The 14,478-nt window shown below is 42.7% G+C and overlaps 1 protein-coding gene across 1 annotated transcript in view; it reads right to left on the bottom strand.

Moving 5' to 3' along the window:
* Positions 1-14,478, bottom strand: part of LOC107553628 (CREB-binding protein-like) — a 55,764-nt gene that overhangs the window by 775 nt on the left and 40,511 nt on the right. The window contains exons 11-30 of the mRNA XM_016235915.1: positions 13,575-13,699; positions 13,121-13,303; positions 10,016-10,342; positions 9,754-9,930; positions 8,757-8,931; positions 8,552-8,670; positions 8,049-8,288; positions 7,238-7,326; positions 6,294-6,407; positions 6,148-6,204; positions 5,881-5,958; positions 5,730-5,797; positions 5,499-5,649; positions 5,244-5,390; positions 5,041-5,154; positions 3,684-3,849; positions 3,409-3,576; positions 3,167-3,328; positions 2,790-3,071; positions 1-2,496 (exon numbers count right to left, since the gene is read on the bottom strand). The exon at positions 1-2,496 is cut by the window's left edge and continues 775 nt beyond it. Of these exons, the coding sequence (XP_016091401.1) occupies positions 244-2,496; positions 2,790-3,071; positions 3,167-3,328; positions 3,409-3,576; positions 3,684-3,849; positions 5,041-5,154; positions 5,244-5,390; positions 5,499-5,649; positions 5,730-5,797; positions 5,881-5,958; positions 6,148-6,204; positions 6,294-6,407; positions 7,238-7,326; positions 8,049-8,288; positions 8,552-8,670; positions 8,757-8,931; positions 9,754-9,930; positions 10,016-10,342; positions 13,121-13,303; positions 13,575-13,699 (5,195 nt within the window). The 3' untranslated portion in view covers positions 1-243. The remainder of the gene's footprint in view (positions 2,497-2,789; positions 3,072-3,166; positions 3,329-3,408; positions 3,577-3,683; positions 3,850-5,040; positions 5,155-5,243; positions 5,391-5,498; positions 5,650-5,729; positions 5,798-5,880; positions 5,959-6,147; positions 6,205-6,293; positions 6,408-7,237; positions 7,327-8,048; positions 8,289-8,551; positions 8,671-8,756; positions 8,932-9,753; positions 9,931-10,015; positions 10,343-13,120; positions 13,304-13,574; positions 13,700-14,478) is intronic.

Genomic DNA, 14,478 nt, shown 5'->3' with positions numbered 1-14,478 from the left:
AAACAACGAAAACAAAAAAATGTAAAATGTAACTGGTAGACCAGGACTGCATTTCGGCCAGTCCGACAACCCTCCCAGAAAAAAACCCTTTGTGATTCTGCTCTTTAAACAGTAATTTCAATCCCTCCAACAAGGAAGAAAAAGCAGTCCACTGGTTGTGTAAACCTATTAGTTCATTTAATTGTCTTCTCAAATTTTGTGTAGAAAACACACCTCTCTTTTCAAAAACAACGTCTCTTAATGCTACAATCCCTCGACAAACTTCTCTAACGTGTCTCCCGTGGTGTCCCCAACCATACTCAAGTCATTGGTCAGCCCTCCACGGTTTGGCGTATTCAGCTGCGGAAGCATTGCACTCTGTTCGGGTGTGCACATGTGAGCCTGGTCCATGGGGCCCGGCATGGGTCCCGCCAGGCTGGGGTGGGACGCGCCAGAGTGCAGGGCGGCGTGCTGTGGTGAGGGCTGGGGCTGCATGCGTGGGGACGGGCTGGAATGTGGTGGCTGTTGGGACGGGGGACGGGGCGATTGCACAGGTGCAGGTGACCTCACTTGGTTGCCCAGCACATTGGCCATGGCCTGTCCGGGCATGTGAGCTCCCTGCGGCTGTCCTGCAAGCATGTGGGGTTGGGGACTCATGGAAGCGGCCTGTGCCGGTGATCCCATTTGCTGCTTCAGCATCTGCTGCTGCTGCTGTTGTTGCTGCTGCTGCTGCTGCAGTATGCGCTGTTGCAGCATGTTTTGTTGGGCCTCCATGCTCATGCCAGGCTGGCCCATCTGAGCCATGGGCGGCATCTGACCCATTGGCCCAGCACCTCCCTGCATGGTCATCTGCTGCTGCATGCGGATTTGCGAGTAACTAGCCGCGCCTTGAGGTTGCGGGAATCTTCCTTGTCCTGGAGGCATTGCTCCCTGTTGTTGCTGTTGCTGCTGCATGCGCATTAGTTGCCGGCGGAACAGCTGCTGGTTTCCATTGTGTGCAGCGTTCATCATTTGTCCCTGGGATCCGAGGGCGGCCATGGTTTGGGTTGCGGCCGGCTGAGGTTGCTGAGGCGGCATGACTGGTCTCTGCACGGGGCCTGTTTGCATCGCAGCCATGTTCTGCATCCCCGGCTGACCTGCGAGCATGGCCTGCGGGTTCTGCTGCTGCGGTTGGCTAGCTTGGTATTTCGCCGTCCGCTGTTTGATAAACGCGGCCATGAGATGCGGGTTCGACTTGAGGATATTGAGGACCTGCTGTTGCTGCTGAGGGGAGCTTGGCGATTTTAACGTGCGCAGCAGGTCCTGCAGCGCTCCTGGAGCAATGCTGCTGGTCACTCCTCTTTGCTGCATGCCTTGTTGCTGCGGGGCCTGTGGTTGCGCCTGTTGGGGAGGCATTACGGCCTGCATCTGTCGTGGCTGCTGCTGTTGCTGCATCATGGCGCGCTGCATCATTTGCGCCTGTTGCGGTGTCTGCGCTACCTGAGACTGCTGCGGGGCCATGGCCATCTGCTGCGGCGGCACTTGCTGTGGCGGAGGTGCCTGCGGATTCTGCATGGACCCTTGCATCCCAGCTGGCCACTGGCCAGGCTGCATGTTCTGAACCATCTGAGCACCACGAGGGGCCATCATTTGCATGGGAGTCATCATGCGAGGTTGGTTCATCGGCATGCCATTCACGTTCATATTCATCCTGTAGTCTTGCTGCTGCTGCTGCTGGTGCTGTTGCTGCTGCTGAACTTTGGTCATCATCTCTATTTGTTTCGCAACCTTCAAAGCCTGCTGTTGCTGCGGAGAGGGCTGCGGCTGTTGTTGAGGCGGCATGGGCAGGGGAGACTGCTGCTGGGGCAGAGGCGAGGACTGCGGGCCTGGCTTACCCTGCGGCCCTGGTGTAGGCGGTTGGTTGGGGAAGGTTTGCACCATTCCAGCCACATTCGGATGTGTCTGCTGGGGCTGGTTGGCTAATGACTGCGAGGTCTGAGGGGTATTAGGCTGCTGCAGCTGCTGAGAGTTGGGCGTCCCTGGACCTCCTGAGGTAGTTGGGGAAGGCAGACTGGGAGGCATTCCTCTGCCCTGCATGAGTGCCATTCGCCGGCGCATCATCTGCGCCTGCTGCAGCCGCTGCTGAATCTGCTGCTGCCGCAGCTTGTGCTTGATATTGAGACAGAAGGGCACGGGGCACTTGTTCTCCTGGCAGTGCTTGGCATGGTAGCAGCACAACGCGATGAGTTGCTTGCAAACGGGGCAGCCTCCGTTGGTCTTGCGCTTGCAGCCCTTGGTATGCTGCACTACACGCTTCATCTTCTGACAAGATGGCAGAGAACAGTTGGCATTGCGGCACTGGCAGGCGTGCACCAGCGACTGGATGCAGCGTTGGATGCTGAGGCGTCGACTCTCTTGAGGACTCTTGTTGGCCTCGCCACCCTGGTTGTTGCTGTCGTCATCCAGGCCCAAACCCCACTTAACCATTTGGTGCTCATGGCCCTTGGCGTTGTAGCAGTTAATGCATAGATCAAAGTCCTGAAAGAAATCAGAAGAATAATTGATATACTTTACTGGACATTCATAGCACAGAATATTAACTTACTTCTGCACGACTAGAGATTGGTGTTATATTTACACTTGGAGACACGGTTGTCAAGCAAGGTTCGCTTCTTGAGAGGTTTGAACCTGCAACCTTCTAGTTTAAACTTTATATCTTAATAAATTGGCAATAAAATAGTACCATTTCTGTTTTTACAAAACATCTGTTGGACAGCAAACAATGGCAACAGATTAAACGGCTCTGTCAAAGCCACAAAGAGAAGACTGACCTCGCAAACGGTACAATGCCAGCGTGTCTCTACATGGTGCTTGCATACGTTGCAAGTGTACACAAATCGGTCATGGCCCTGATTGTGTAGCTCCACCAACATGCACATAGAGCTCCATTTGCAGCGGCGTAGGGAACTGAACTCCCAGTGCTTGTCCCTGGCCAGTGTCAGGAAGGCATCACGTCCGTCCATCAGATCGCAGGTCAGCATTGGGTCAGGATCCATGATCGGAGGCAGGGTGTTGATCATTGGACCAGCATGCAGGTGGATCACGAAGAAGACCTGGATTTTAGGAAGCAAGATGGGTTCTAGTGAGCACTTGGCACACTCTGAGCGAAATAAATGATATTCAAGTAAGCAAAATTGTCAGGTCCAACCTCTTTGTGCTTCTCCATTGTTGCATATAGCTTCTGGGACAGGTCATTAGCTACATTCGGCATCCCAGGCTTCTTTTTGTTTGCGCGGCTCATGCTGCTCTTATTTTTATTGGTCTTTTTATTGTTCTTTTTTTTGGCATTCTTGCTGTCAAGTTGGGTTCCCTGTGGAAGAAAGCGACATTTCAAAAATGGCTACAGACTACACTAAATACTCATTCACACCATTTGACTCTCTGACTAACCTCTGTTGTCTCAATGGTGGCTGTATTCTCCTCCTTCTTTCTCTCCTCCTCCTCTTGCTCCAGCTCCTTGATGCTTTCCTCCAGAACATTGGGCCAAAAATCACCCTCGAAATAGGGCAGCTCGTAGGCACTTGTAAGCCGGTCCTCTGTGGCCTGCTTAAATATGTCCTGCATAACACAAGTGAGTCATAGCTGTGTCAGTGTGACGTTAACCTGTTGTGAATGAAAACTAACAGACCGCGAATCCATAAAAAACAAATTCAGTATTGGCATACCTTATAGTCATGGAGTATTCTTTCTGCAAAGGCTTTGTCCAGCATTTTGCGGTACCACTCCTGCAGTCTTTTAGGCTTGGGAATCTTCTGATCAGAAGGGTGACAGTGGAAGATGTAGTCGTCGCCTTCACTAGGTGGGCAGGCCCAAATATGACCAGTCACATACCTGTAGGCGGGAAAATCAAATCCATTAGTGCATAACCCTACCAATGCCATTAGATCACAAAAGCAAGTTTTTCAACAGTGTTAATGGCGAAGTGAAAAATAAAGACGTTCAAACAAGTTCCCCGGTTTATTTTTGGTTAGACAAACCGCTTATGAATGGCTTATTTATAGTGGACTCTGCATTTTAAGCTGAGATTTGAGAAAGCAAGTATTTTAACACTAAAAACAATTACACACAAGTAAGAACCCCATTACGGTTTACACCGATCATAATCCCTTGGTGTTTCTTTTGAGAATGTCTAATTCCAACCAACGTTTGATGCGTTGGTCTCTTATTTTGCAAGAATATAACATCGAGATCCGGCATAAAAAAGGAACTGATAACGTTGTTGCAGATGCTCTGTCTAGAACTTGTGTTCTGGATAATTAAGACTTGTCTAGTGGTATATTTTTGTCTCTATCCCTTTTACTTCTTATAAGCAGGAGGTAATGGCTGCCACCTGATTCCAATGATTGGTGATCTGATGTGACTGCAGGAGGAGGGGAAGCCGTGAGGATTTAAGCAGCACCATTGCACAGCGCAAGGTGTGTGTGTGGAGGCTGCGTCGTGAGGCTTTTATTCTCAACCCAAAAGCTTTATTAGTCATTTTGGTTACTACTTTGTTGAATGATTTTTTTAGTGTTATTGTGTTAACACTCTTGTGGTAATTGATGCCTACGACAAGAAATCTGGTTTGTTTTGGAAGTTACTATTTGTTTGTCCCTACTTAGGTTATTGTTTGTTACCTATTAAACTTGCATTGTTCATTTATTAGGAATGTGTTAGTAGAGAAGTGGGTGCCATTTTCTTTATCTTGTTTATGCTAGTTAGGGAGGTAGTTTATTTCTATTGTATTTGTTTTCTTTTCTGTGTTTAGTTTAGTTAGTTTCTCCTAAATAGTTAGAGGGTTTATGTTTGTTATTTTGGCCTTGCCCCTCTTGAAGTTTTGACATCCTCCCATATCTGTAAAATAAACCTGTTTTGATATTGAGATGATTATTGGCCTTTATTAAAGCTCTGGGGTTGGGAATTGAACCTTGCTGCCTCCACATGACACCTTTTAATTCTGTTACACGTTCCTCTAACCCTAGACTAACTGGGAACGTAACATCATCTTTAAGAAAGGATTTTAAACTTCAAGGTGGTACATACCCAAGTTTCTTAACATACTCCAAATAACCGATGAGGATTTCATGGTAAACTGCAGTTCTTAGCAGCCGAGGCTTGAAGAAGTGAATACTGTCAAGATATGAAATGTATACCCGTCTGGAAAGAGGAGTAAAATAAGACAATCAGTCAGTTCAGCCGGTTCAAGACGAAACTTTTTTCCCCATTGATCAGTATTTGCATGATACCTGGTGTTTGGAAAGGGACAATCGGATCCATATTCCTGAACGTGCATGCCGAAGAAACACACATCGACTCCATCGATCTCCTCAAATGCAAAAAGTGCTTTGGTTCTGTAGGGAAAGCTTTCTGACATCTCTCCTGAGTCAACAAACCTGCAGAGAAACGACGTGATGCAAAATCAGCTCCTGTCAATTCAGGTACATGCCAGACTTTGTCAACATGAAATCAAAATTTAACCAATTTACTTCTGAATACATTACCTGGATTTCATCCCAGGTTTGACCTCCACGGTCTTATCAGAGCTGGCGACCACCCGCACAAACACCTCTCCGGCCTCGGGGTGATTCTGCCTCTTCAAGTACTTATTCACTCGGTCCTCTATGTACGAGCCCAGTCTTGTGCTCTGCAACCCTGATTAGAAAAACACAGAGGGTTACTTCACTCTGCAATAGACAGAGAGGCAATCAAGAAGGCGCTTCAAAAGCACTCACTTTTAGCAGAAAACTTGTTTTCCTTTCTCGTTTTCCCTGACTTCTTCAGGCAGTTGTCACAGATGAAACTGAAGAAGAGACAAACAAAGCAATTGTAGGATCATGTCTTGTCCTGCTAAACGTCAGGAGAATAGCAGGATAAGACGCCTACCCTAATGGCCAGATGACGTCATAATGCAGTACACAGATTTGATGCATCTTCCGACCGCAGTCTTTACATTCGACAAAGCTGTTAGACAAAAGAAGGTGTTAAAAACACAACTTCGACAAGCGTGGTTAATTTGTCACACTTTCACAGCATTTGCGTATATATGCATTAGTATACATAATATTCAAATCAAGACATCATTCTGTACATAATCTAAACCCCATTGGAGAAAAAAAATTCAATGACAAGCATTAAAATGATCAGTCTTACGGCTCAGGGTCCAACATGTCATTTTTCTTCTTCTCAAACTGCTCCTTTGATATCATACTGCAGAGAGATATACAAGATCAATTCTACATCGCACCTTCATAGTGCACAACTGAAGGATAAATTGTGTAATTTAACAGAAGTAAAACCTCAAAGCCTTCTGGGCGGCAGAAGATACGTACGTCTGCGGCTGGGCTGGGTCTTCTCCCAGGGTGACACTGTCGCCCTGAATCTCGTTGAAGCACTTCTCGCAGAAGTGATACCTGTCGGCAACAAGGCCATAATTAGGAGAACTGGGGCCAGCACACAAGAGTACAGGCAAACCGGCACACGGAGAGCAGCACAGCACAAGAGCGCAGAACGCAGGGTCGGGCAGAGATTGACACACAGCAAACAGGCCAAGCCAGAGCAAAGGTTACCATTCAAACACACAAATTAACATTATATCAAAAAATTATGGATGGCTACAAGATGGTATGTCTTTTCATGCACTAGAAAGTAACTACATGCCTTTCTGATTGACTTTAAGAACAAATTAAAGGCATGGAACAGAAACTAAGACAATGTGATGGAGATGAGAAACATGCACTAATGTTAGTTATGGAAAAGTGATGCACCAGACCATGACAAATAAGGCTGTAAGATTTTTTTTACTTTTTGTGATTTTTCCAATAAAAACTGTGACTGCGATTTAAAAAGCGATTAAAAACTAAAATTCCAATCCTGCAGGGTTACAGCTGTGAAGTCATATTTTGTTTTTATTCTGATTAAATGTGCAGCCCTAAAGACAATTTCCAGTTTACACAAACACTAGTGGGCTGGTGGGTGGAACTGCCTAGTAGGCAAAGATCCAGGCTTGTAAACTGAAAGAATCAAAACCCACAACGACTGACCCACAAAGTATTAACACTGTAACCTTGAGCAAGATGCTTAACCTTTGAATTCGCTTTTATGACTGTTTATAAGGTGCAAACAACATGGAGTCAACTGAGCGCTAAAAATCACAAGCCTGATCTCAGTGCATCACAGTCCCACTTGGAAAGTCATTCATCGCCTTCTCATTTCTCACACCACTGATCATGCCAACGGTTACCTGTTTTGGTAGCTATAATATGTGCCGTCTCTGGAGATAGTACAGAGCTGTTTGCCATAGCAGCAAAGTGTCTGAGGTGAAAACTCGTACTGTGGAGACAGAGAAAAGGCCATACTGTTAAGCGCAACTTGGCTTTTTAACACAAACAATTACTTGTACAATTTTCACTCCAACTTGTTGAAAAATTAAAATATAAACTGTGGCTATCATAGAAACTTGACAGAAAAGACAGATTTACTCAAACACATTAAATTACTACAAGTTAAGCAAAATTATTGTTTGAATTTAGTTCTAAAATTGACAGGTTGAAAGCTCAGACTTTGTTTTATATCAAATGTAACGAACAAACCTTGTTGCAATTTTAGGATGGTAGGCGTGGTATAAAATGTTTTAAAATTGTATTTATGCAACTGAAACAGCATAGACTAAAAGATCTTAGTTCATCACTGGTTTTGGCCCCCCAAAAAATGTTTCGGCTGAAACCAAAAATTTTTTTTTTGCTGAATATTTCTGGTTAGCTGAAACTTCAGCACATTTAAAAATAATAATTTTTGTTTTAGTTTCAGTAATTTCAGTAAGTCGTTCAAGTTTTAAGTTTTTGATCTAATATTTATATTTTATTCTAGCTTTATTTAAATGACTGCAAACTTTTTTTTAACAGTTTATATTGTAGTTAACAATAACAACACTGACTGCACTTAGAAAATCTCCAGAGATGCTCTCAGTTTCACGTTAACGGAGTTTGAGCTCATTTGGAGCGTTCACTTAAACTAACCACTCTTTTCCTGGAGGAAGAAGCTCCAGTTCTCACCTTGCGCCCACAGCAGTATCCCAGACTTTGCATGACCGGGTCAATTTCCAGCTCGAACACCTCGGACAGCTTCGAGCAGTACTTGTACACTCGAGATGTTTTGCGGTTGTAGAGCCAGGCATTGTTGAACATCAGCCAGATGTCGTCGACATACTGCCAGGGCTCCTGGTACTGTCCCGTGTCTAGCTTCCTCTTGATGGTGGAAAGGTCAATTGGGTTCTTTACAATGTCGAAGTAGTCCTGAAAAAAACACAATCAAATACATGGTGATTCCACTGCCCTGTATCATATATTTGCTGACCGGATGGAAAGCTTTTAATGATATTTTTGAACTCAACATCATTCAATTACATAATACTAGGCCAAATCAGCAGAACTTCTTTTTACAAGATACAAGGCTGATTATCTAATATATTTAGAACATTTGAAGTATCCATAAAATATTATCCCAGTAAATAGGTGTATGGGAATATCAGCCCAGTAAATAGGTGTATGGGATTTACCGGGATGCCCAGTAGAGTGGGATCCACTGGCTGGCGGAAGGGCAAGGACTCTGGGTCTTGACGATACAGAGCTTCTAATGTAGGCATCAGTGCCTGCCTGAGCTCCTCTGGCTTGAAAACTGTAACAAATCATGATGTTATGTAACTAATAAAGTTGCAGATATTATTGAATGTGGTTTCAATGTTTTCAGAAAATCGTTTGTACTTTTCTTGCGAGACTGGGCGGATTGACTGGATGGTGCGGTACTGTTGGTGGTGGACACTTCCTCCTCTTTTGGCTCGGTCTTTATCTCTGGTTTCTTCTCCTCTGTCTCCATCGATTCCTGCTTGGGCTCTACAGACTCTGGTTGCTCTTTAAATTGAGGTTTGACATCTTCATCCTAATGAAGAAAATGAATTACGTTTAGACATTTACTATAGACTGTCTCATTAGTTGAGACAATGAAATCTTGTGAAACTGGAGAAGAGCATTAAAACTGGCAGTAACTGGAATTAAACTGGAGTTAACAAGACAAAGCAGTTGAACAGTTTCAAATCAATTCAGTTATATTAATGTCAATATAACAGAGACAGTGAACATCTACAAAAGAATGAAAAACTGAGAAATCTATATTGTCAAGAAATACAGTATCGCTCAAAAGTTCGGTGTCAGTAAGATTATGTTTTTGAAAGAAGTCTCTTCAACTCAACAAGGCTGCATTTATTTGCTTAAAAACACAGTAAAAAAAACGGTATTGTGAAATATTACAAGTTAAAATAACTTTTCTATTTGAATATTTTAAAATTTAATTTATTTCTGATGCAAAGCTGAATTTTCAGCATCATTACTCCAGTCTTCAGTGCCACAGGATTCTTCAGAAATCATTCTAATATGCTGATCTACTGCTCAAGAAATATTTCTTATTTTTATCAATGTTGAAAACAGCTGTGCTTCTTCATATTTTTGAGGAAACCATAATAAATTTTTTTCAGGATTCTTTGATAAATAGAAAGTAAAAAAGAACAGCATTTATTTTAAATACATTTTTTAACAAAATAAATGCTTTTACCATCACTTTTGATCAATTTAAAGCACCCTTGCTGAATAAAAAATATTAATTTCTTACCAACATTAAATTATTTCTTACTTTTGGGCGATAGTGTGAAACTCTCAGAAAACACAACCAAATAAAGTAATTTGTTCGTTTCAGCAAATGTCACACCTCCATCTTGAGATCGAGCTGCTTTTTCCCAGACTCAAATTCCTGCTCGTCGTCTTGATGCTCGGTTTTGAGTTCGGCCGCAGGGTAGTCAGGTGGCAAAGCCTGCTGGGAGTGGGTCTCGGTCACGGATGCAGGTGTGGGAACTCTATTATCAACGCTAGCGGCCATCTGAGAGAGCTAACGGACAGACAAACGAGGAAGGACATGAGTTAAGGGTGTCATACAACTGCAATCGAGGCTGTGTTTTCATGGCGATCCTCACCGGAGTGCTGGGCTGCTGCGCTTTCACAGAGGTGGGCTGCTGCATCTGCAGGGAGGGCTCGGGCTGGGGCTGCAGGGGTGTGAGCGGCTGGGAGGAGGCAGGAGAGGAGCCCAGGGCTGAGGGAGGGCGGGGCAAGCCACTGGGGATGTGGGTGGGCGTGACGTGGCCCCCGGCCGAGGCCGGCGTGGAAGGCTGTGTCTGGAGTGGCTGTAGACTAGCGGCAGCTGCTGGGGTAGAGGAGGAGGGCGGAGGAGGGGTGGAGCACAGGGCGGATTGGGTGCCCAGAGGGCCCACTGAATTCAGGGTCAGGTTAACGTTCGGCTGCTGCTGCAGAGGAGAGATGGAGGGCATACAATAGAGTGCAACAGACGGGTCCCGGAAATAAAACATTTGTTTTCTCCATAGGGAAATTGATTATTAACTCATAAACCTTTAAAGACAGACCTACTGTGAGCTCTGCGGTTAATCAATGCTATATGATTATGAAATAATAATAACATTATTTCAAACGCATTTCACAGCAGAAAACCTGTTGGAAAAACTACATTACCCATAATTCTGCAAAGAAAATTCCACCAATCAGAGAGGCGTGGCGAGCAAATAGCGCCAAAATGGGAACGCCTACTCCCATGAAGCACCACTAATGACAAACAAGTCTGTCATCCCATGCTCTCAAAAAGCAAATATTTGTATATAAATATGCTTATTTTGAACTTAAAAATGTTAGTGCCGTCAATCGATTAAAAAAAAATGAACTAATTGCAATTTTTTTCTGAAATTAACCGCGATATAATAATTTCACATTCATTCTTCAAATTAATGTAGAAACAACAAAGTCAGTGTATTTTTAATATTTGTTTAATGGCATCTTTTTATGACTGAAGGAGAGTATCACTGATACCAATACTATTTTTCAATATAATTTTTCCTAATATTTAACAATTGACTATAGCCATTCAACATTACAGTATAATTGAGAGTAGGGCTGGGCGGTATATCGTGTTTGTATGATGTATCGATATTTTCTTTATAAGCGATTCGATATGAGGCAATACGGTTTATATCGATATACAGTAGTTTGATACGAGCGCATCTGAAAATATAGCGGAGGACACAGACTGAGCTGCTGCGGAGAAAGTGCATAATCCAATTTGTTCTAAACATGTGACAAGCTTCATATCAAGGCCTTTAAAACTGGTAAGACAGTTTATAGTTTCATTTCGCATATTAGTTTAAGCGGCTCGGCCCGTCATATGCTCGGACAGAAAGGCTGCGTGTGCTGCTGACAGAGACATAGGCTACTCGCGCCGTTTAATGTGTTTGAGATGTGCGGTCTTCCTGAATGCATAACTTACATTTCACAGGTATATTCTCCATCTGTAAATGTTAGAAAGCCATGGAAATATTTCCATTTTTCTGTCAGAAGTGCATGAGCCTTCTGCTTTGGGATTCTCCGCTAAACTTCACAGACTTCAGTGAACGAGCGCCGCAGCGTGCATGCGCGCCAAACAGATGGAGCTCAATGAAATAGGAGCACAATAATTCTGACTAAAATATACATTTCGCTGAAATATTTGTAGTTGGACAATAAATGTGACATGTAAAATTTTAAACCTACAAGTAAGTCTATTTTTATGATAGTACTGACTGTAAATTGACTGTAATGGGGTAATCAAAATAGCCTAACACAACTCTGTGCTTTTGTTCTCATTTATTTTCATTTTTAGTTTAGTGAATTTAACTTTCGCTTTAAAAGCCTTTTTTTTGTTTTTAGATTGCAATGTTAGCATGAAATGTGATTTTAACCCTTTTTTGCACATAACAAAGGCTCACATGGTTACATTCAATTTATATGTTTTCAAAGCCTTTAATATGTATTGTTTTGTTGGACAACATTTGGCGGTAAGTGAAATATATAAATATTAAATACAGTTTTTTAAAATCCAAATACAGAAACGAAAATACAGATATATACCATATATCGCAAATCGGCCAAAAAATAAAGAGATTAATTTTTGCCCATATCGCCCAGCCCTAATTGAGAGCTTTCAATTTTAATATTAGACTTTAAAAAATTACAACCTTTAATTTAAGTGAACTTAAAACAATCCTCACATAAACCCATCACAATAAATGTCATATTTACTTATGCCCTTCAGCAAGTAGGAAATATACAGAAATTGAATAAAGTTATCAAACACTAAATTCAATCTTGATGAATCCTTAAAGCTACAAAAGTGATTGATTTGCTTTTTTTTCTTTTGTTCTTTGATTAACAGGCATCACAGCAGCTGGTTATTAGGTTTTTTCGGCTGCTTTAAGAGCTGCTGCTGTTGAACATGACGCGGATCTGACACGCATCCTATTTTCTCACAACTCTCTACCTTTTCTGGCTCACCTCAGGTCTTAAAGTCTCTATAATGAGCTGAGGAGTTGAATCGGGTGTGTTAGATGAGAGAGACAGTGCTGCTGCTCCAGGACAGTTTTGAAAACCACTGCATACATAAATACTTACATACATGAACAGTTTTAAGGCAGCTTTAATCACCTTTTTGGTAACTTCACGACTTGACTGACGACATAACTACGACATTGCATGCTCGTAGTTTCTTTTGCGCTTTAATATGAAATGATATAGAGCGCGCGCCACTGCATTTCTGCGTCAAACTGAACAAATTAATTGCATGCGTTCTGACAGCAAAAAAAACAAAAAATTATATATAAAAACTTCAAATTAATAGTTTTATATTTCTCCATTTTTATTTTGGGATTGTAGTTCTTTTCCTCTTTAAAGTCGTTAAGTACTCAGTCTTGTACCTTTGTGTTTGTTTGATTTTCAAATACTTTTTTGCTTCAAATAAAAGTTTGTGTCAAGTTTGTTTCTCCTCTTAGCTGGTTGGTTTAGTTCTAACTCTTTTTTTTTTTTTTTATCTCTCTATGGAAAAAATTATTGTAAAAAACTCTTCCGGAACCAACACCACTGAAAAGGTGGGTGGACACTAATGCACTCTATGACAGGAAGAAAGTATTTGTGGTGGTGAAATGTCTCAAACACCCAAGTAACAATGAAACTGTAGTGAAGATGTGACATTTCTGACTCCTCACCTGTGGGACAGTCTGTCCTGACTGCTGGGCCAGGTTTACATTCACATTCATGCCTCCGGCTGAGGCTGGGAACGGCGTCTGGTTCATGAACTGGTTCTGGTTGGGCGTCTGACCCACCATGTTGTTAGCATGGCCTCCCATCATGGCTGGTGCCTGCTGCATCCTAGAGGGAGACATACCCCTCTGCAAAAGAATGAAGAGAAATTAGATTTGAGCCACAAGACTGTTTTTGCCCTACCGAGAACCAATTTTGGCACAACATGAGTGATAAAGCTATTGATAATTTAACTTTTTAGTGAACAAGCTTGTTTTTATTGAAGGAAATCCAAAATGGCACACAACTCAAGAACAATGTTGACTATAAATAACTTAAATTTAACTAAGAAAAGATTTAAATCTAACTAAAAATACTTCCAAAAATGGAATCAATCTGGAATCGCATCTTGTTGCTCACCGCTGGAACTGTACCCATGCCCATCTGAGGGGGGTGGGTCATAGGGGACACAGCCCGAGGAGCTCCCACCGGTGACTGGGACATCTGCACGTTCTGCATGGTCACAGGGTTGAACTGGCCCATCCCTGAAGAACATGATGAAAAAACACATTTAAAAAAAAGGTAAAGAGCTTTTCTGTTCAATGGGAGATTGAAGCTTTTAAGTAATCCCTGCGCTACCAGTATGACCTGCCCGGCTGCTTTTTTCCTACCCAAGTCAACATGAAACAGCATTCTCATCCTGCCGTAACTGATTAAATTAAAGGGATAGTTCACCCAAAAATGAAAATTACCCCGTGATTTACTCACCCTCAAGCCATCCTAGGTGTATATGACATTCTTCTTTCAGTCGAATACAATCGGAGTTATATTAAATAACGCTGCAGTCCGCAAATTGTGCCTCTTTGTCGCCATCTCTGTTTGAAAACCTGGAATTGCAGTTACTTGCGGAATTATCTAGCTTGTGTGGGTTGTACTCTGGCACGGCTCCAGCGCGGATGAATCTAATGTTTTGAGGAGTATGTGTAGCAGTCAGTCACCGCACCGGTGTGAATCCTATACTTAGTAATCACAGATTCTAGCCTACGTCTTGGAATATATGACCCAAATAAGAATTTTCACTGGATATTGCCATCTAAACAAGTAACAAGTTTGCCACGTTTGTTCTGACCAACTGAGGAAAAAAGCATTACAATAAATCGTGCTACCAATGGTGATTTAATCTAACGATCGATTAGCTCAAATCACATCGAACCGTGCAAATTATAATTATTGTTATACTTTATTCTCAGATTATTAATGTTAAAAACATCAGCATTGCGTGACTATGAGTATAGTGTAGATTTCAATTTCTGTACAGTCTAAT

Source organism: Sinocyclocheilus grahami, unplaced genomic scaffold (genome assembly GCF_001515645.1).
Source record: "Sinocyclocheilus grahami isolate Dianchi unplaced genomic scaffold, SAMN03320097.WGS_v1.1 scaffold476.1, whole genome shotgun sequence".
Lineage (NCBI taxonomy): Eukaryota > Metazoa > Chordata > Actinopteri > Cypriniformes > Cyprinidae > Sinocyclocheilus > Sinocyclocheilus grahami.
The sequence above is the reverse complement of the archived record's forward strand: the minus strand, read 5'-3'. Positions and strand labels throughout refer to the sequence as shown.